This window comes from Diceros bicornis, chromosome 30 (genome assembly GCF_020826845.1).
Source record: "Diceros bicornis minor isolate mBicDic1 chromosome 30, mDicBic1.mat.cur, whole genome shotgun sequence".
In the NCBI taxonomy this organism is placed as follows: Eukaryota; Metazoa; Chordata; class Mammalia; order Perissodactyla; family Rhinocerotidae; genus Diceros; species Diceros bicornis.
Window position 1 is genome coordinate 8223487 of NC_080769.1, and position 21272 is coordinate 8244758.

The window sequence follows — 21272 nt, forward strand, 5'->3', positions numbered from 1 at the left end:
AGGTCTGGCTGACCACGGAGCCCAGCCCTGAGCACGGCCTGTGCAAGTCTCGCGCCGACCCGGCCCCCTCCCCGCCCCGCGGCGGTCAAGCCACCGTGTCCCGGCCTGCGCTGGGCCGCTTCCAGCCCTGGCCCGGCAGGGGGAGGGGTGACCTCCCGCCGCCGCCCTCCGCGCTCTCCCGGAGCTGGGCCGCGGCCAGCCCCGCCCCCTCCCGCCCCCCCGCAGCGGCCCAGCTGCAGCGGGCGGGGGAGGACAGCGGCGGGGGACCCTGCCCCGGGGCCTGGGGGACAGGGGCGAGGCCGGAGCCCCCACGCGCGCGCGCACACCTGCGGACCAGGTGCGATCGTGTGTCCCCCCGTGCATCCCCGCAGCGCGGCGGGCGTGCAGGCGACTGGAGGGGCGTGGTCAGCCGAGGGCGTGGCCTGCCCGAGGGGCGGGGCGTGGGCGGGGCGAGCGCCGAGGGCCGGGCGGCCGGGCGGCGGCGCGGAGGACGCACGGGCGGCGGGACGCAGGGGCGGCGGCGGCCGGAGCGCGCGAGGCGAGTGGAACCCGGGGCGGGATCGGGGTTCGAGGTTCGAGTCCGGGTCGGGGTTCGAGCGTGGGCCCCCCCCCCAACCCCTCCACCCCCCGAGCCCGGGGCGCGACCTCGCCGGCGCCTCCGAGCCTCCAGCGCCATCATCTGTGCCCAGACTTTGCGGACTTTGGCTGTCGCGGTCCCCGCGCCTCTGCCCCCTGCCCAGCTCGGACCCCGTCCCCGCTTCTCTCCCCGCTCTGCGCCCCTCCTCTGCCCTCCGCCCCATCTCCGTCCTCCCCTTCCTCCTCTCTGCTGTCCCCGCGCCCTCCTCCGCGGCCCGGCCGAGCCAGGCCCCAGGGGGCGGGAAGGCGGCCGGGCGTCCGGCGGGCTGGGCCTCGGCCTGGCGGCTGGGCCGGCGTGGGGAGCCGCAGCTGTTTGCCATTAGCCGGGACCCCGCAGGCCCCGCCCCCTCCCTGCGCGGGGCGGGGTCGTCCTCCTCGCCCCCGGCTTTGGGGGGGAGGGGGGCGCGAAGACCCCAGAGACGTCCAGGCCGGGCTGGGATGGGGGCTTTAGGGAGACCCCGCCCGACCCCGCGAGCCTCCTGCCTGTCCCCTCCTGGAGTGTCCTGTCTCCCTTTCTCTCCATCTCTGTCGGTCCTGTCCCGTGTCCTCCTCCCTGTCCCCCAGGGGTCCCCTAGAGGAAGAGGGGCCTCAGACGCATACATTCCCCCACCACACTCCCCTGACCCCCATCTCCTTTCTCCGCCTGGAGTCACCTGCCCACATGGAGGGCGCTCCGATGGCTGGACACCCTCAGACCTCAGTCTCTCTGTCTGGGAAATGGGCAGAGGGATGTGGCGTCGGGGTGCGGGTGGCTTGGCCGGCAGATTCCCCCTCTGCCCGGCTTAGGTTCAAATCCAGGCCCAGTCACATCCCCCTCCAGTGACCCCGGGCAAGTCGCTGTCCATTTCTGCACCTCCAGATTCCCCATCTGTAAAACAGGGTGGCAGCTACCGCTTGGTGGGGTTGTGGTGATGTTTGCTATAGTCATTACTATTACTCGCCCCACCCCTGTGCACCTCCGGGGGCCCCCACAGGCTGTTCCAGTCCTGCTCGCTGCCTCCAGTCTCTCTCAGGTCCCCAGAAAATATATTTGATCACCTCCCCGTTGTGGAGGGGGTGCGCCTCCAGGCAGGCAGGAAACCAAAATTCCTGTCATCGGGGACCGTGTGTTTCAGGCATTGAAAGACAGAGAAGTGAGGACAGAGTCGTGGACAGACAGAGAGAGAAGTGGAAAGAGGCAGAGAGAGAGACGCGGAGAGACGCAGAGAAACGCGGAGAGAGACTGAGCAGGAGACACGCAGAGTGAGAGAGAGGACAAGCTCGGCCAGCCGTGGAGTTCCAGCCCCGCCTTCATGCCCGGCAGGTGCCCCACCTGGCCCATCCTCCCAGGTACCCGCTGCCCTGGCCCCCACAGGCTGGAAAGGGTCCACTCTGGTGGTGGGGTGGGCTGGGGCCTCTGCAGCAGGGTAGCTGAAGGTCAGACAGCAGAAAGGACTGGCCGAGCTCAGGCAGAGTATTAGGGACAAAGTCCTGGCCGGACTCCAGGGCTGGGGGCGGGGGTGTGGGGGCTAGTGAGATGCTCTGATTGTCCCTCCCCTTTGCAGCCCCCACGCGCCCCCTCTTACTTCCTCCCCGCACCCCCATGACTTCCCGGGCCTCCGCCCGGCCTTCTATCTCTGCTGCGCCCCTCAGCCGGACGCGTCCTGGGGGGGCAGGAAGTTCTCGTGTAGCCCGGCAGCGAAACTGTTTATTTTTAGAGAAAATTGTTTCCATAAAGGGGAAAGGCTGTGCTCGCTGCCTCCCCCCAACTTTCCCCAGAGACCCCCACCCTGCCTGGCCTGACCCGGCTCTGCTTTGGGGTCCCCTACCCCGCGTTTTCTCTCTTTTTGTGCCCCTGGGTCTCTGTCTCCTGGGATCCATGCAGGAAGGCTGTCCCCCATTAGTGCCCCAGCCCCTGCCCACCTCAGCCCCTGTCCATCCCCGCAGCCTGCTCCTAGCCTGCGCCGAGGGGAGGGGTGCAGGAAGGGTGGGGTCTGTCAGGCTTAGGGCCCCCCGGCTCAGGGGGCCTTGTGGAGGCGGGGCCGTGGGAACAGCTGGAGCCTGTCCAGGGGCTGGACAGATGTGCGGGCGGGCCCTGAGGTTTGCTTTCTTTGTTCCAGGCCGCGGGGGCCCCCCACCCCTGCCCACAGCCAGGCTGGGGTGTGCCTCTGAGAGGGTCCCGGACCTGGGGGAGAGAGGGGCTGGGAGGGGGCTCTGTGGAGGGGGGCGGGTATCCACATCCCCTCCTCTCCCCCTGCACACTGGTCCTGACTCCCAGCTCCCTCGCCCCCCTCCCCAGGTAAGCCTCAGCCCGTGCTGCAGGCAGTCTGAATCACAGTCCCCAAAGTGACTCTTGAGGAGCGACCGCAGACCGGAGGATGGCCCAGGTCCTGCATGTGCCAGCCCCCTTCCCAGGTCAGGGGTCTCGGGGGAAGAGGGCCCAGCCTTGGGGTTGGAGGTGGGGGGATACGCTCTGTCGAGACAGCCCTGCTCTGCGTGGCCTGAGGGAGGGGAGAGGGCTCTGCCCCGGGTCTGGGGGTGGGAGGAGGGATCTGGCCCTACCTGAGGGTGGGACACAGCCCTGCCCCGAGGGCCTCAGTGGGGACAACTTAGCTCTGCCCTGGAGGATCTGACGGGGCAGGCAGGGCCCTGTCCTGGGAGGACTGGGAGGTGACAGGGCCTCGCCCTGGGTGGGAGACACAGTTGAGCAGCTGAGCGCCCAGTGGGCTCCCATCCCTTGGGCAAAGAAACCATCAGCCTTCACCGGAGGATGGGACAGCAGCGTTCAGAGACCCTGCGTGTCTCCCCCTCCAGGGACCCCCGGCCCAGCCTCCCCGCCCACCTTCCCCGCCAAGGAGCCCGACCCGCCCTACTCGGTGGAGACGCCGTACGGCTACCGCCTGGACCTGGACTTCCTCAAGTACGTGGATGACATCGAGAAGGGCCACACGCTGCGCCGGGTGGCCGTGCAGCGCCGGCCCCGCCTCGGCTCGCTGCCCCGCGGGCCCGGCTCCTGGTGGACGTCCACCGAGTCGCTGTGCTCCAATGCCAGCGGGGACAGCCGCCACTCGGCCTACTCGTACTGCGGCCGCGGCTTCTACCCGCAGTACGGCGCCCTGGAGACGCGCGCCGGCTTCAACCCGCGCGTGGAGCGCACGCTGCTGGACGCGCGGCGCCGCCTCGAGGACCAGGCGGCCGCGCCCCCCGGCCTGGGCTCGCTGACGCCCAGCGCGGCCGGCTCCACGGGCTCGCTGGTGGGCGTGGGGCTGCCGCCGCCGACGCCGCGGAGCTCGGGGCTGTCCACGCCGGTGGCGCCCAGCGCCGGGCACCTGGCCCACGTGCGCGAGCAGATGGCGGGCGCGCTGCGGAAGCTGCGGCAGCTGGAGGAGCAGGTGAAGCTGATCCCCGTGCTCCAGGTGAAGCTGTCGGTGCTGCAGGAGGAGAAGCGGCAGCTCACCGTGCAGCTCAAGAGCCAGAAGTTCCTGGGCCACCCCGCGGGGGCGCGGGCCCGCGGCGAGCTCTGCCTGGACCTCCCCGAGGCCCCCGAGGACGCGGCGGCGCTGGAGACGCGGAGCGTGGGCACCTGGGTCCGCGAGCGGGACCTGGGCGTGCCCGACGGCGAGGCGGCGCTGGCCGCCAAGGTGGCCGTGCTGGAGACGCAGCTCAAGAAGGCGCTCCGGGAGCTGCAGGCGGCGCAGGCCCGGCCGCCGCCGGACAGCGCGGGGCGCGTGGACACCGTCCGGGTGGTGGAGGGGCCTCGCGAGGTGGAGGTGGCGGCCAGCACGGCCGCCGGGGCCCCTGCACAGCGCGCCCAGAGTCTGGAGCCCTACGGGGCGGGGCTGCGCGCCCTGGCGACGTCCGCAGGGGCTGAGAGCGCCCCCGTGTTCCGCAGCCGCGAGGTGGTGGAGACGGTGCTCCCGACGCCCGCCGCGCCCGCCGCCAACGTCCACCTGGTGAAGAAGATCAGCATCACCGAGCGCGGCTGCGAGGGGGCTGCAGGTGAGCCATAGCGGGCAGGGGGGGACGGCGGAGGGTCCCTGTTTCCTCCTCCGAGCGCCAGGGTCCAGCCCCAGCCTTGGCCCGCCACCAGGCAGACCACTCCGGCTCTCGGAGCCTTTGTTTCTTCTTCATCCGCAAAAAAGGGACAACTGTGCCGCCGACTCAACGCTGTAGGGACCATGCGGAGAAATTGAGTGTCTGTTAAGTGTGTATCCTCGTGTCTAGCACATTGTAAGTGTCCAGAAAACAGGACGTATTTGGGGGAGGGGTCCCAAGGCTGTTGGTTTGCTGGGCAGAAAACCCTCCCTGTTTATTCATTAAGTGGCAGGAAGCAACCTCAGGCCAGTTTAAGCAATGAAAAGGAAATGTGTGGGTCATGTAACTTAGTGACAGCTTCAGGCATAGCCGGATCCAGGTGCTCAAATATCATCAGGACTCTCTCTTTCTCTTTCTGTGCACCCTGGAGGCTTCTCCCTCAGGCAGGCACAGGTGGCCCCACTGCTCCGGGCATCTGTCCTTGCAACTCAGTAGAAAGAGAACTCCTCAGTCTAAACAGCATCAATAAAAATCCTAGAGGTGGCCCTCATTGGCTGGTATGGGTTGTGTGCCCATCCTTGAGCAAATCACTATGTCTCTCACTGCCCAGCCCTGGATCTTGGGGGTGGAGGAGCCTCACCCGAGTCCTGAGGGAGGAAGGAGTGCTCCCTAGAGAAAATGCTGATTCCTCATGCCAGGAAAGGGGATGTGGGATGTGCAGGATGGCAGCTGCCCCTCCGTGACCGCCCCGAGGCCCCTGGAGAAGCTGCCAGGATGATTCATAATAATGACGACAGCTGTGCTTTATCGAACACCAGCCTGGTGCCGGGAGCCCTGCCAAGGGTTTCGCCCACGGAGGAGCTAACGGGGTGGGCTGTGCAGCCCGGCGACCAGGGTTCAGATTCCACTTCTTGCTGTGTGACCCTGGGGGAGTGGCTTCACCTCTCTGGGCCTCAGCTTCCGTATCTGAATTGAAATAATAACAGCCCCCACTTCTAGGAGTCTTGTGGATTAGCCCACGCAGTAAGCACTCCCTCAGTGCTCCTGGCAGCTTCTGCTGATAGTTTTCGAGTCAGCTGTTTATAGCTGAGGAAACTGAGGCTCAGGGACAAGCTGCACTTGCCCTGCGTTGCACAGCCAGGATCTAAACCCAGGTCGGCCTGAACCTGCAGGAGGGCTCGAAGGTGGCGCCCGGGTCCTTGTCCCAACCCCGCATGTCAGGTGGCCAGAGCCCCCCGGAGGGACCAGAGGGCGCGGGCTGGAGGGTGGGGCCCCAGCTGTTTTCTTCCCGGTTGTTCCGGGCCAGCTGCAGACACCACCCCTCTGTTCTGTGTCCATCCCACTCTGGCCCCCAGCCAGGGGCCCCGCCCGCCCAACCTCGGGATCTCAGGGCAGCCGGGGCGCCTCCTGCCTGCAGGACCCGCAGACACAGCGATGTCCCCACCCTTTGCAAGCCGCTGCCCCCAGAAGTTCTTCCTTGTGTCTCACTTAACTCCTGCATGCTGCAGCCAGCCCCTATCTCTGCCTCGCTTGAGTGGAACTGGAGTGTGCTCATTCGTTTCAGTGTCTTCTTATTCAGCAACGCTTTATTGAGTGCCTGTGATTTGCCAGACTCTTCTAGGCCCTGGGGACACAGCGGTGAACAAGACAGACACAATCCCCTGCAATAAACAAATAAGAGACCACAATAAATAAGTGGAGAAATGTCATTTCAGAGAATACATGCTTGAAACAAACAAGGGCATGGGGTGGGCGGTGATTAGATGGGGTGGGGACCCCAGTTAACATTCTGGTTTCCCTGCTTCCTGGCTCTGTGCCCTTGAGCAAGTTAGTTAACCTCTCTGAGCCTCGTTTGCAAATCGGGGGTCGTGACAGCCGGATGTCACCAGATTAACATGAGGCTTAAATGTGTCTGTTTGTGTCAAGTGTTTGACGTGGCACGTAGTAGGTACCCGAGGGTTAGCTGCTGGCTCTTTGAACCAAGATATGGGAAGAAGAGTGTTCCAGGAGGAGGGCACAGCAGGAGCAAAGGCCCTGAGATGAGGAGGGTCTTGGGCGCATCCAAGGTGTGGAACAATGTGGAATAGGATGAGGCCCGAGAAGCGAGGTCCAGGGGAGCCTGAGCGTAGAGTGGGTCCGGCAGGGCTCCTAGACTGGGGAGGAGCATTATGGGAAAGGAAATGAGATAGTACAGGACGTGACGAGTGTTCAGACCATGTGTTGGCTTAGGTGGGTCAGCTCCATGTGTAGGTCAGGGAGGGCTCCCTGGGGGAGGAGGCAAGGAGGAGCCCAACCTCTCTGCCATCTCAGATTCGCTCACTGCGCCTGAAGGGCAGGGAGGGTGGGAGGCAGCTCTCCCCTCAGGCTGGCAAAGGTGGGTAGGCTGCTAGAGGACTGGGGACCCCACAATGTCACGTCCCGCCCACCTGGCTAAGGCCTCCCAGAGAGATCAGCGGGAGAAGGGGCGGCTGGGCACGTGCACCCGTGGGATCTCTCCAAGGCTTTGAAATTCCCTCTGCCCTTGTTGGAAACGTATTCCTGTGAAAGCAATTTATATCCTTAGTGGAAGGTTTGGAAAGTGCAGAAGAATCTAGAACAAAAAATAAAACCGCTATAAACCCACCACCGCCCAGACGCAGCTGCTGTCAACACTTCTGCTTCTTCCCTTCTGAATTTTGTAAGGCAGAAAATCACATGTGTTTTTCAAGCCTGGCAACATAGAGCTGCAGGAATTTATCGTTTGGCTCTATTTTATTTTTAAAAGCATTCAGGCAGCCCTTATTGTGGGCCAGGACGTTTTCTGACGCTCTTTTCATGTTTAATTTCCTGGAGCAAATCTCCAGCGGCCCTGTGAGGTTGGTGGTGTTTTTATTCCCAATTTACAGATGGGGAAACTGAGGCACGGGGAGGTTAAGGGATTTGCTCATGGTTCCTGAAGCCAGGATTTAAACTCTTTGATTTCACATTATCCCAGGGGCATTTCTTCATGTTATTAACAATTCTCGGGACCCGCCGTTTACTATTTAACAGCCACATCGTTCTTGACTGTCAAGGGTGCCACACAGGTGTCCTTCCTTGGGAACCCCTCCTGTCCTCCTATCTGTTTTTTCAGGGCAGGCTTCTGGAAGGGCATTTTTTGAAGATGTTGAGGACTGTCCCCAAATTGCTTTACAGCCCTCGTGGGCTCAACGCCCTTCCCGCAGTGGGTGGCTGAGTGATTTAAGTTTTTAAAAATTCCTTTTGGACTTAAGGAGCCCGAACCTGAGTTAATCTAATTCTTCAGCTCGTGGCAACCATCCGCACTGGTCTGTGCATGGAACCTTCTTTATTCTTTTGCGCCTTCATCTTTCACCCTCAATGCTGAGGGTCGGTAAATATTTTTAGCTTTGCGAGCCGTACAATCTCTGTTGCAATGACTCGATTCTGCTCAGTTTTTTTTTTTTCCAGCTTTATTGGGGTATACTTAATAGACAAAAAGTTGCGCGTTTTTAACGTATACATTTTGATGAGTTCGGTGCCTCCATTCTGCGTTGGTAGCATGAAAACAGACATAAACAATATATAAATGAATGAACGTGTGTGCGCCAATAAAACTTTATGTGTCGACACTGAAATTTCAATTTCAGGTAGTTTTCACGTGTCCCAGATAAAAATCCTCGTTTTAATTTTTTTTTCCAACGATTTAAAAATGTAACAACTGTGCCCACAAGCTGTGGTTTCCCAACCTCTGCTCTATGCGATTCACACACCCCCACCCCATTTAATATCATTCCTTGCAATCCACCTTCCAGAAGCTTCTTTTAGCTATTCGGGTGTCCTTGAAAAATATGCCTTGTCTGTGTTTAATTTCCTAAAATGGTATTGTGCTTTAGAAAGAAAAAAAATCTTGTTCTGTCTCTTATTTTTTCCTCTCTACACACTGTTTTTGAACTCCCCACTCTGATGTTCATAAATCTGCTTCGTCACTTTTAATGACCGTGTAGATTTCTGCCCTGGGTATGTGCTACACTCTTATCTCATCCCCCCTCGGTGGGCACCTGGGTTATTTCCAACTCCTGGCTGCCATGAGCAGTGCTAGGGCCACACGTGTCCCGTCCCGTGGGGCTGCTGGGTCACAGAGAATGCACAACTTTACTCCAGATTTTGTCTGATCCTCTCTGCAGAAGTTCTCCCTGTCCACACTCCCACCAGCCACGCTTGAGTCGGAGGTGCCCGTTTCCCCACAGCCCACCAACACATAGTTTTATGTATCATTCTAATTTTTTGCCCATCTGACCATGGGGCAAAGTGGTATCTCCTTGTTGTTTTAATTTGCATCTCTTTAATTTCTGGTGAGGATGGGCATCACCATATGTGTTTAATACGATTCCTCCCTGAATCACTTATTTATAGACTTTGTCCATTTTTCTTTGGGCAGAAGTTTCTAGCATATTCCAGAATAGGGGTTGGCAACCTACAGCCTGTGGGCCAAATCCAGCCCACTGCCTATTTTTATATGGCCCACAAGCTAAGGATGGTTTTTACATGTTTAAATGGTTGAACAATATGAAAAGAAGAATAACGTTCTGCAACATGAGCAAAATTACATGAAATTCAGACTTATTAGAACGCAGCCATGCCCATTCATTTGCATACTGCCTACGGCTGCTTTTGCACTGTTGATGACTGAGACCTTTTGGCTCACCAAGCCAAAAATATTTACTATCTGGCCCTTTACAGAAAAAGTTTGTTGACTCCTGTTCTAGAAGATAATCCCTTACCCATTTTTGGCATCGGGAGTACAGTCATGTGCCACATAACGATGTTTCTGCCAATGATGGACCACATATGTGAAGGTGGTCCCATAAGATTAGTTCCATAGGGGCCAGCCCGGTGGCGTAGTGGTTAAGTTCACACACTCCACTTCGGCAGCCCAGGGTTTGCAGGTTCAGATCCCAGGCTTGGACCTACGCACTGCTCATCAAGCCAAGCTGTGGCAGTGTCCCATATAAAGTAGAGGAAGATGGCCACGAATGTTAGCCCAGGGCCAATCTTCCTCAGCAAAAAAAAATTAGTACCATGTAGCCTAGGTGTGTAGTAGGCTATACCATCTGGGTTTGTGTAAGTGCACTCTATGATGTTTGCACAATGACAAAATTGCATAATGATGCCTTTCTCGCTAAGCGATGCATGACTACCTTCTCCCAGTTTGTGTTCTTATATCAATTAACTTTGTCTATGAGATTTTTTTTTTTAATCAAACAGAAGTCTTCGTGTTGGATGTAGTTAAACCCATCATATTTCTCTTTTTTTAATTTTTAATTTTTTTCCAGTTTTCTTGAGGCATAATTGACATATAACATTGTATTCATTTAAGGTGTACAAATTAATTATTTGATAGTCATATATATTGCAAAATGATCACCACGAAAAGTTTAGTTAATATCCATCACCTCACAGAGTTATAATTTTTTTCGATGAGAACTTTGAAAATCTACTCTCTTAGCAACTTTCAAATGTACAGGACAGTGTTATTAACTGTAGTCACCACGTTGGACATTCCATCCCCAGGACTTGATGTGATAGCTGGAAGCTGGTACCTTTTGACCCCTTCACCATTTCCCCACCTCCTGCCTCTGGCGACCACCAACCTGTTCTCTCTTTGAGTTCAGTTTCTTTAGATTCCACATATAAGTGAGATTATACAGTATTTTTCATATATGGTTTGTGCTTTGAGAAATTTTTAAAGGACTCTTTCCCCTCCCTGAGGCCCCTGATATTTGGCCCTGTCTTCTTCCTGTAGCTCTGTCTTCATCTTGATCCTTTGGGGTTTAGTTTGTGTGTAAGGTGTGAGGTAGGGATCTGGCCTGAGTTTTCTTGGGTAGAGAAGCTGCTTTTCCCAACCCGACACCAGAGAGCCCAGCTTTTACCACTGATGTGTGGAAACCCCTCTGTCTCACCCCAGTCCCCAGAGATGGGGCCTGTGCTGGGCTCTCTCTCCTTCCTTCCTTCCCTCGGCCCATTTCTTCCGACTACAATGCCCCGCTGTTTGGATTGTTGTGGCTTTGGAATATGTTCTATTCTCTCTCTCTTGTAGACCGGGGCCCCCATCTCTGCCTTTTCTTGTAAAATGGTCTTAGCTGGTCATGGTCTTTATTTCTTGCGTATGAATTTCGGTATCACGTTGCCCCATCCCCCACTGGAATAATAATAATAAACATGATCCATATTGTTATTGTTATTTTAGTGTTGCAGTGTCGACCTTGAACTCCTCAGGCTGGTAGGAGCCATCCAAGCTTGTGGAAGGCAGAGCCTGCTTTTCCCTTGGGGCAGAAGGGGCCTCGTGCTGTTCTGTGTTATTGTTTTTTTTTCACTTTTTTTAGATTGTTTTTGTAATTGTAATTTTTAAAATACATATAACATAAAATTTATCATCCTAACCAGTTTTAAGTGTTCAGCGGCATTAAGTACACTCACATTGTTGTGCAGCCATCTCCAGAACTTTCTCATCTTCCCAAACTGGAACTCTGTCTCCATTAAACACTAACTCTGCATCCCCCTCCCCTAGCCCTCGGCCCCCACCGTCCTACTTCCTGTCTCTATGAATGTGACTGCTCTGGGGACCTCCTATGAGTGGAATCACACAGTATGTGTCCTTCTGTGACTGGCCCCTTTCACTCAGCATAATGTTACTGCCCCGAACTTGTTGACGCTGCCGGGTGTTTAAATCAGAAGCCCTGAGTCTGGGGTGACACTGAGATCGTGAGCTGGCCTGTCCGCCTCCTGACACATCCACTTGGCCACACAGGGGTTTTGTTTGATGTGAATTTATTGACAAGGTTTAAAAAAAAAAAAATCAGGAGATTCACATCAAAACCCGGCGTGTGCTCTTGGTTCCCTGGATGGTGCTGGAAGCGGCCTGGGCGGTCCACGCCCTGGGCTGGGCTGCTGTCACTCGCCCTCATGACAAAGCGTCTCGTCTGTTCTGTGCGTTCTGCCTGTGCTGAGCTCATACTCCCGTTCCTAACCAGAGTGGAGTGTCACCCTCGGACTTGAGGAAGTAGTTACTGTGTCTGTCAAGAAAAGTTTTAACTGTTCAAGGGCATTAAAATGAATTGGTCTGCAGAGCCCGTGGCCAGTGGCAGGATGGGACGTCCTAGGGAAGTGGTGGCACGGAAGCCACACGTGGCCTGGGGGGACCCGAGCAGGTTCCAAGACACGGCAGCCACTCAGAATGGCCAGTGGGACTTGTGTTTCTGGCTCCAGGCTGGTGACCCGGGGCTGGATCCCCAACCCCACTCCCAGCTGGGCAGCGGGTACCCTGACAAAGTCATCTTCGGCCTCAGACCAACCTGGGTGTGTGTTTTCTTTTTAATTGTGGTAAAATATACATAACATGAAATTTACCATCTTAACCATTTTTGAGTGTCCGGTTCAGTGGCATTAAGTACACTCACATTGTTGTGCAACCATCACCACCATCCCTCTCCAGCACTCTTTTGTCTTCCCAAACTAAAACTGCTGGAATACGGTTTTTCATTTTCCAAAAGCCCTGATTGTTTATTTTTCCTGATGATTAAAGTAACACCTACTTAATGTTAAGTAAAGAAGAAAAAAAGGAAGCTGGATACGAAATGATATCCCCAACACAACCCTGCTTTTGTAAAAAAAAAAAAAAAAAAGGTAATATTAAGTCTTATCAAAATACCGTTTACAATTCTCTGGAATTAGCAAATGCGCCTGGAGCATTCTTGATGCGCAGGCGTTGTTCTAAACCCTCGCCCCCAGTTACTGTCTTTACTCTGCCCGACTTGCCAGGAAGTAGGAAATGTTATTCACCCGAGGCACAGAGAGGTTAAGTGACTTGCCTGAGGTCACACAGCTCTCTCATCTGGGGAGATCTGAGTCCCTATGGTGACCACCACTCAGTATGGTGTGGCAGGGGGGGGTGGTCACAGGCCAGGATTGTGGGTCACAGGGTCCTCCCTGCCCCTGACCAGCTGTGGGACAGGCAACAAACTGAGGTTGGAATCAGTTTCTGCTGCTCGCTCACTCGCTGGGTGACCTCAGCAGCCCCCTGTGCCTCAGTTTCCTCGTCTGTAATAATCCCATTTCCTCGTGGGCTGGGAAGATTTGATGAAGTCATGCAAGACTTAACCCCTGGCCCCCAGGAGCCGGGTATTAATAGTTACCCACGGTGAGTGGCCTTTCCTGCCCCTCCAGGTGTCCCACAGCCTCCTGCAGAGTCGTCTTCCTCACCCGCGGGGTCCACGGCGGCCTCCCTGGCACAGCCCGAGGAGAAGGCCGGCCAGGGCCCCGCCAGCGCCGCCGCCGACAGGGAGCCCTCCAGGCCAGCAGCCTCGTGCGCGTCGGAGGAGGCCGAGGGCGCGGGTGAGCGGGGTGGCCGCCGAGAGGGACGAGAGGGACGGGCAGGGGTCTGGCCCTGGAGGCTCTGACGACGCCACCCCTCCCCCAGGCGGGCCCCAGGCGGGCGTGCGCTCCACCATGAAGCGGAAGGAGGACCCCGCGGACCCCGCGGCCCACCAGAGGAGCCTCCAGTTCGTGGGGGTCAACGGCGGGTGAGAGGACCCCCCCCACGCTCCCTGCCCTTAGCCTCCACCCTCCTGTCCGTTCCCTGGGTCCTTCACGCCCAAGAACGTACCGAGGACCCTGGTCTGGATCCTCCCTTTGATTCGTACATGTCACCAAAGCGCAATCGACAGAGGAGGAAACTGAGGCACAACGAGGCCGAGGGCCTTGCTGGAGCTCACACGGTGAGCAGGAGTCGGCCCGGTGGTCCGGCTCCAGAGTCTGTGCTGTAACCACTGCACCACACTACCCTGCGGAAGGTGCCGGAGCTCCCGGTCCCCTGGGGCCCCCGGCACTGATGGGCGGTTCTGACACAGTGGGGTTGGAGCAGTGATGGGGGACGCTCGGGCAGTGCGGGGCCTCGAGGAGGCCCTGATGCCCCCAGGGAGGTCCCTGAGGGAGGGGACTCGTGCTGCCGGCAGGCAGGAGCTAGCAAGGTGGAGAGCGGGGTGGAGGCCCTCCTGGGGGAGGCGCAGCCTGGATAAAGGCTGGGAGCTGGAGGAAGCAGAGAGACACAGCGGAGCCGTGGGGAGCGCTGGTCGGGGAGAGCTTGGGGCCTTGAATGCCGGGCCCAGAAGCTGAGACTTTACCCAGGGGTGGCAGGAAGCATCAGAGGGTCCTACTCGCAGTGGGGCCAGTGTCTGCATCAGCACAGCCCGTGTAAGGAGATGGCGTGAGAGGTACCAAAGGGCTAGGAGGGAAAAGCAGTGTCCGCCGTCCCTGCCTCCCCGCATGATCACAGTCACAGCTGGTGTTTATTGAGCACTTACTGTATACCGGGTACCGTTAGCCACAGCCCTGTGAGGTCGAGACTGCCGTGATCCCCGTTTATCAGATGAGGAAACAGGCCCAGAGACGTCAAGGAGTCAGAGCCCCGCGCCCCTCCCCCCACGTCCCGGCCCACCCGCAGCATCCCCCGCCCTGCCCGTCCCCCTCCCCAGGTACGAGTCCTCGTCCGAGGACTCCAGCACGGCGGAGAACTTCTCGGACAATGAGAGCACAGAGGGCGAGGCCCCAGAGCCGGCGGGGAGGGCGCCGAGTGTGGCCGGAGCCCCCCAGCTCAGGCCCGAGGGGACGGCGGGAGCCAAGACCGGCCCGGAGGAGCGCCAGCCGTCTCGGGAGCCTCAGCACGTGCCCGCAGCCGAGGGGGCGTCAGGGGCCAGTGCGGAGGAGGAGATCCGGTCAGTTTTCTGGGTGGGAGGAACTCAGGCAGGGCTGGGAGGCAACCCCCACCTCAGACCCCACCGTTCACTCCCTCTGAGGGACCCTCCCGTCAGTCATGCACACTTTAGTCTGAATTAGGGAGCAAGCACTTGCTCCCTCTGGGCCTCTGAAGGTCTGGAGGCTTTGATAAAGGCCTGAGAAGGGCAATTGGGCTTGGGACAAACTTGGCGTTTGTGCTAAGCCACCCACCTTCTTTGGGACATTTGCCCCACCTGCCTATGCTGTCTATGTCTCCTTTTGTTCCCTGATGATAAATCTGCCCTTGGGAAGATTTTCCATCTGCCACTGGCCACTTGGAATAAACTTCAGCCTGTGTCCACTTTCTCTTGGGGTCTTTGTGTCCCCATGTCTGCCCCTTGGGGTGCAGTGTAAAATCGTGTCCCTGGCGAAGGGGGACCTGAGATTCCACCCCTCAGGTCAGCCCTGGCAGGACCCGGTGAGTGCGTGGGGGGGAGCGTTGAGGCCCTCCTGGAGCACACCAGCTGGATGTGGGGGGCACCCAGGAGGCTGAGGGGGTGCTCGCCAGGTAGACTGCCCCTCGTCTGTCCCCGCAGGTTGGAGCTAAGCCCTGACCTCATCTCGGCCTGCCTGGCCCTGGAGAAGTACCTAGACAACCCCAACGCACTCACGGAGCGGGAGCTGGTGCGCAGGGCCCGGGCCTGGGCCCTCCTTCCCCTGCACCCCCACCCCGGCTTCCCCGCCTCCGGTGTCTCCAGTGCCTGCCTCCAGGGCACCCCGCGTCTGCGCCGGGAGCTGGGGGTGCCGGAGTCACGCGTGTTGGAGAGGGGCCCGCCAGCCCACCCACCTGGTCTTGGGTCCTGTTCCTTCGGGGCTTGAGGGAAGGGGGCTGCCACAGTCCCCTTTGCGGGGTCCACACTTGCCTCTGAGGATCATTTCCGGATGGAGATGCTCACGCCTGTCTTGGGAGCGTGTCTGGGGTGGCCGTGTCTACACCTCCCTTTGGAGTCCAGTCCAGGATGGGGATCCTACGCTTCTGACTCATCGGGGTGGGGGGGCCCATGCTTCTCCTTCCAGGCTCTGGCTCGGTCAGGGGTGGGTCCTGGGGCCGCCGCCGCCCTCACGCCCCCCTCCTCCCGACCCTTCCAGAAAGTGGCCTACACCACCGTGCTCCAGGAGTGGCTGCGCCTGGCCTGCCGGAGCGACGCCCACCCCGAGCTGGTGCGGCGCCACCTCGTCACCTTCCGGGCCATGTCGGCGCGGCTGCTCGACTATGTGGTCAACATCGCCGACAGCAACGGCAACACGGCGCTGCACTACTCCGTGTCGCATGCCAACTTCCCCGTGGTGCGCCAGCTGCTCGACAGCGGTGAGCCGCAGCGCCGCCCCGGGCTGGGGTCTGAGGGGGAGACGCTGTCCCCCATCTGATGGGGCAGACGCCCATCTCCCGGTCTGATGGGGGGAGACGCCGATCTCCCGGTCTGATGGGGGAGACGCCGATCTCCCGGTCTGATGGGGCAGACGCCCATCTCCCAGTCTGATGGGGGAGATGCGGTCCTCCCTGTCTGGTGAGGGAGATACAAGCCCTATCTGCAGCCCCAGGGTACTGGAAAAGGCAGACATGGTCTTCTGGAAGTCACAGGGACCTTCCCCCACCCTCAGGGTTACACCCCTGTATAAGGAAGGCCCCACCTTTGCAGCCCTCCTCTCAGAGGACGTGCCTCCAGTCTGGGACGCGGAGAGAAGATGTGGCCCTCAATTTGGCAGGCAGAAACTTGCCCTTCCTAGTCTGATGGAGGAGACACGGCCCGCAGTCTGATGGGGGAGGCACGGCCCATCTGAAGAGCGATTGGCTCTTCCAGGTTAATGGGGGAGACAGCTCATGCTCTCAGCCCTGAACGTGGGTGCCAGTGTCAGGGGCCCCCGTCTGGTGGAGGAGGCCCAGTGTCCACTTTGAGGAGCCCCTTGTCTCCTGAGGGCACCATGGAGATGGGGACCCCGGGGGCAGCCTGAGAAGAGGGAGAAAGTAGGCCGCCCCGAGACGGATGGAGGAGGCGCGACGCCCAGGGCTCGTCATGACAGAGTGGAACACGGCCTCCAGTCTGACGGCGGAGACGCGGCCCGGTCCTCGGGGCCCCTCCCCCGGCCTCCAGGCGGGCCCGGCCGGCATCGGCGGGGTGTGAGGGCTCATGTCCTCCTTGCCCCCCAGGCGTCTGCCAGGTGGACAAGCAGAACCGGGCCGGCTACAGCCCCGTCATGCTCACGGCCCTGGCCACCCTGAAGACCCAGGAGGACCTCGAGACCGTCCTGCAGCTCTTCCGGCTCGGGGACGTCAACGCCAAAGCCAGCCAGGTACGCTGCAGACGTCCCCACTGCACAGACGAGGAGACCGAGGCCCCGAGAAGCAGAGTCATTTCCCAGGTCAAACTGGGGGGCGGGGGTTGACCCCAGGGGGTCAGCCCTGGAGCCCCGTTCTTAGGACCCGCCTGCCAGGCTGCCTCTGACGCAGGATCTGGTGGAAACGGGGCGGGGGTGTGGGAGGACGTGGGGGCCTCCGCCTTCCTTCGTCCCGTCCCGCATCCTGCGTGGTGGCTCACTGAGGGGCAGCCGGGCGCCGGGGGCTCACGTGGTGGACGAGCAGGCACGGTCCCCACCTCCCGAGGCTCGCCAGCCAGCCAGGCGTCTCAGGCAGCACGCAGGGGCGGGGCGGTCTGGGACTCGGGGGCTGCGGGAAGCCACCAGGGGCGTCTGAGGGCAGTGGCGGGGCCTGCTCCCTGGTTTGAAATCTCCCTTCGGCTGCACGTTGAGGAGCAGAAGCTGGGAGACCGTGGGGGTGACCGAAGCGTGGAGGGTGTCCGGGCATAAGAGCAGCCAGGACTCCAAGGGGACAGCAAGGAGGGGCAGGATTTGCAACAGCCTAAAAGCAGTGGAAGAAAAGCAGGGGCCAGCCTGGTGGCATAGTGGTTAAGTTCACACACTCCGCTTTGGTGGCCCGGGGTTCGCAGGTTGGGATCCCGGGTGAGGACCTACACACTGCTCAACAAGCCATGCTGAGGCAGCCACCCACATACAAAATAGAGGAAGATGGGTACAGATGCTAGCTCAGGGCCAATCTTCCTCAGCAAAAAAAAAAGGGGGGGGCGCCATGATGGCACATAACAGGAGCAGACCCTGCTTGCTGTTTTATCAATTTCATTTTTCTTTAATTAAAAACAGTTTTTAGTGGTTTCCTTTTTTTTAATTGAGGTGAAATTCACATAACGTAAGATTAACCCTTTTAAAGCATACAATTCAGGGGTATTTAGTACATTCACAATATTGTGCAACCGCCAGCGCTATCTACTTCCAGCACATTCCCATCACCCCAAAAGGAAACCCAGCCCCCATTAGCAGGCACTCCCCGTTCTCCCCTCTCTGCCCGGCGCCTGGCAGCCACCAGTCTGCTCTCTGTCTTGACGGGTTTGCCTATTCTGGACATTTCATATAAACAGAATCGTATATGTGGGCTTTTGTGTCTGGCTTCTGTCACTGAGCATAATGTATTTCAAGTTCATCCATGCCGCATTTCTTTTTAAGGCTGAACAGTATTCTGTAGCGTGTGTATACTATAATTTGTTTATCCGTTCATTCACTGATGAACATTGATTTAATTTTTATTTTAACTGATATACAGAAAAGTATACACATCTTAGCTCCATAAATTTTTACTTCTTTACCCCTGTGAGTTAGGAACCTGCTTTAGGTGGCTGTGGGGGTGGGGAGGCAAGCAGCTCTCCCTGAGAAGGAGACATTTAAGCTGAGATCTGCAGCAAGTGCAAAGGTCCAGTGGTAGGAAGGATGGTTTGAGATCCAGAAGGAGGCCAGCGAGTAGGGTGCTGTTAGCATCAGGGTACTCGGGAACCACGGAAGGTTCTGGAGCAGGGGTGTCACCTGCGTGGTCCATAACCGTGTTCCTTGCTCTGCCCAGGCGGGGCAGACAGCCCTGATGCTGGCGGTCAGCCACGGGCGCGTGGACGTGGTCAAGGCCCTGCTGGCCTGCGAGGCAGATGTCAACGTGCAAGACGACGACGGCTCCACGGCCCTCATGTGCGCCTGCGAGCAGGGCCACAAGGAGATCACGGGGCTGCTGCTGGCCGTGCCCAGCTGCGACATCGCGCTCACTGACCGCGTGAGTCCCCACCCAGGCGCACCCGGGGAGGGCGGGAGCACAGCGCCAGGCATCGCCATAGCAACGGCTGCTTTGCAGGATGGGAGCACGGCTCTGATGGTGGCCTTGGACGCGGGGCACAGTGACGTCGCATCCATGCTGTACTCCCGCATGAACATCAAGTGCTCGGTGAGTCCCCGGGCAGGGCAGGGGCGGGGGTTCTGGGGGGGCGGAGGTTTACGAAGAGCTGATGGCGTGTGGCGCCCACGCCAAGTTAGAGACACACAAGCAAATCAGTGTTTCACAGCCAGCAGATGGTCAGTGCTGGGAAGACATATAAAACAAGGTAAGAGGGACAGCAACCTTGGAAAGAGGTGACATTTGAGCTGCCACCTGAGGAAGAGAGGGAGCGAGAGTGTGGCTCTCTGTGCAGCAAGAACAGCCAGTGCAAAGGCCCTGAGGCAGGAGCACGCCTGGTGTGTCTGAGGAGCATCTCGGAGCCCAGTGGGAGGAAGAGAGGGCAGGGAGGTGACACCGCAGATCATGCAGGGCCTTGGGGGCCCCAGTGAGGACTGGGGCTTCTACTCAAGCCTGTCAGTGTGTTGAAGGCCTCGAGAAGCCTCACTGTAAGGAAACCTCACCTAACCGTGTCTTACCCAGCCTTTCTATCTGACCACGGAAATCTGGGGTTTTTAAAAATCACGCCTGTTAGCAAAACACTCTCTGGAAGCATCACAGGAGAATGATACTGATACTTGGTGTGCGCTAAGTGCCTGATGGAGGAGATGAGCACTCCTCATAGGTCCCCCAAACGATACCCTTGTCTGATGGAGGAGACCATCCCTTCCAGTCTGATGGAGGAGACAAGCTTTTCCAGTCTGATGGAGGAGGCCATCCGCTCCAGTCCCATGGACTATATTAAGTGCCTCCCAGGCATGGTTTCTTAAACCCTCCACCATAGCCCGATTCGGTTGCATAGAGAACTGTTATTATTGCCATTTTTCAGCTGGGGAAGCTGCAGTTTAGAGAGGTTCCCTCCCTGGTTCCAGGTCTCACATCCAGGAAGGGTGGAGGTCCGGGGTCCATCTGACTCCAGACCTCAGGCAGGAGCCTCGCTGCCCCCTCCTCACCCCCACCTGGCACTTGCCCCCGCACCCTGAGGCATGCCTGAGGCCGGGTTCAAGGGTGACCTGGTGGGTGTCGACCACAGAAGCTCCCCAGACGGTCCAGGAGAGAGAAAGTCGCTGAGACCATAAGCCATCAGTCTCCCACCTGGCTTCCAGGTTCTTCCTGGGGCTGTGAGTTTTTCCGGCTTCACTCCCCAGGGTGTCAGGACCCCTCGGCCTCAGTTGTGCTCAGGGGATCAGCTTTGGGCCTCAGTTTCCTCAACTGGAAGATGGGGGCGATGGGGTCAGGTGATGGCCTCCTGTCTGATCTGTGGTCCTGAGGGACGAACCCCAACCCTCCAGCATTGTCCACCTGGCCCACTGCCATCACCTCTGTCCTGGTCCCCTGACCCCCACCCTCTCTGCCCCCTCCCATCTGTTCTCTCCCCAGCAGCCAGAGGTCACTGTGAACACCTGAGTCAGGGCACATCCTTCCTCTGCTCACAGCCCTCCATGGTTCCCACCCTATTTGGAGAAAAAGCCACCAAAGCCCGCTAAGCCCTGCACAGTCACCCTCACCTTCCCCCACTCTCCTTCCCCTCCCCTCGCTCACTCTGCTCCTGCCTCGGGGCCTTTGCACTTGCTGTGTCCTCTGCCTGGCATGCCCTGCCCCCTCGGCTGGCCCCTTGGCATCGTTCAGCTCAGACATCACCCTCCCTGCCCACTCGCTCTCCACTTTCATCCCCTTCCAGCCGTCACCCCCGAGGAAGATCCTCTCCCGCGTTCCTTTGTGTGCTTCTCCCCCTCAGTGTCGCCTCCTTGAGGCCCAGGGACAAGGCCTCTTGTTCACTCCTGGCGGCCGCTGGGCCAGCCAACAAAGTCGGCGCCCCGCGGGCCTTGGAAAGGATGCCAAATGAGGAATTGTGCTTCTTGTTTCAGTTCGCCCCGATGTCAGATGACGAGAGTCTTGCATCTTCCTCCGCAGAAGAGTAGCCGCGAGGGGCCAGGCGCCTCCTGCGGGCCGGCCGGCCCCAGAGCAAACCGTCCCTCCCCCTGGGCCCTCGTCCTCGTCTCCTCCCCGCCAGCCCCCACCCGTACCCACCAAGGCCCCATCTCAAGGGCAAGTGGGTTTTTCTGCTTCCCAGGGGGCCCCCGCAGCGACACGACTCCAGCCTCCAGCGGGTTCTTCCCGGCACCCCGTTCAGAGCAGCCGCAGCACCAACAGAGGCTGACTTCTTACAGAAATTGGCGCCAGGGGCTGATGCTGGGGGGTGGGTTTATGAGGAACATCGAGAACAATCAACTGGCAATTACGGATGGAGGAGGATGAGACGGAAAAATATCGGATTTTGGGATCATCGTCGGGGGAGGGGAGGAAAATCCTATTACTTGTTGCCAAATTTGAAAGTCACTGGAATCGCCTATTTTCATTTTAATCCTGAATGTCACCATGCATGGGTCACGTCTGGAGTGGCTGTACGCCCCCCTCGCCCCCCACATTTAATTGTCTGGTATATAATAGTGTTTTGTCCGCTCCCCCCCGACGGCTCTCGGGAGACTTTTCTTGTGGTCTCGTCACAGAATAGATTCTGGCCTGGTCACCCGGGGCAGGAAGCCCA

The 21272-nt window shown here is 58.8% G+C and overlaps 1 protein-coding gene across 2 annotated transcripts; it reads left to right on the forward strand.

Annotated features, from left to right (window-relative positions):
* Positions 1-507: 507 nt before the first annotated feature.
* On the forward strand, positions 508-21272 carry KANK2 (KN motif and ankyrin repeat domains 2). 2 transcript variants are annotated; one of them, XM_058525657.1, is made up of 13 exons: positions 508-572; positions 1752-1965; positions 2915-3030; positions 3430-4614; positions 12853-13020; positions 13106-13208; positions 14160-14399; positions 14997-15084; positions 15550-15769; positions 16610-16752; positions 18368-18568; positions 18647-18736; positions 20593-21272. In XM_058525657.1, exons 3-13 carry the CDS (start codon positions 2994-2996, stop codon positions 20644-20646), a joined length of 2529 nt encoding a protein of 842 aa, XP_058381640.1. In that variant the 5' UTR covers positions 508-572; positions 1752-1965; positions 2915-2993; the 3' UTR covers positions 20647-21272. The 2 variants fall into 2 exon arrangements, with proteins under 2 accessions (XP_058381640.1, XP_058381639.1); XM_058525656.1 differs by lacking the exon at positions 508-572 and having other exon boundaries at positions 614-1965.

Coding starts and splice junctions, on each gene's coding strand:
- KANK2 (XM_058525657.1), top strand. CDS start 2,994: ATGGCCCAGGTCCTGCATGTGCCAGCCCCCTTCCCAG. Junction 15,085..15,549: donor CACTCACGGAGCGGGAGCTG/GTGCGCAGGGCC, acceptor CGACCCTTCCAG/AAAGTGGCCTACACCACCGT. Junction 15,770..16,609: donor GCGCCAGCTGCTCGACAGCG/GTGAGCCGCAGC, acceptor CTTGCCCCCCAG/GCGTCTGCCAGGTGGACAAG.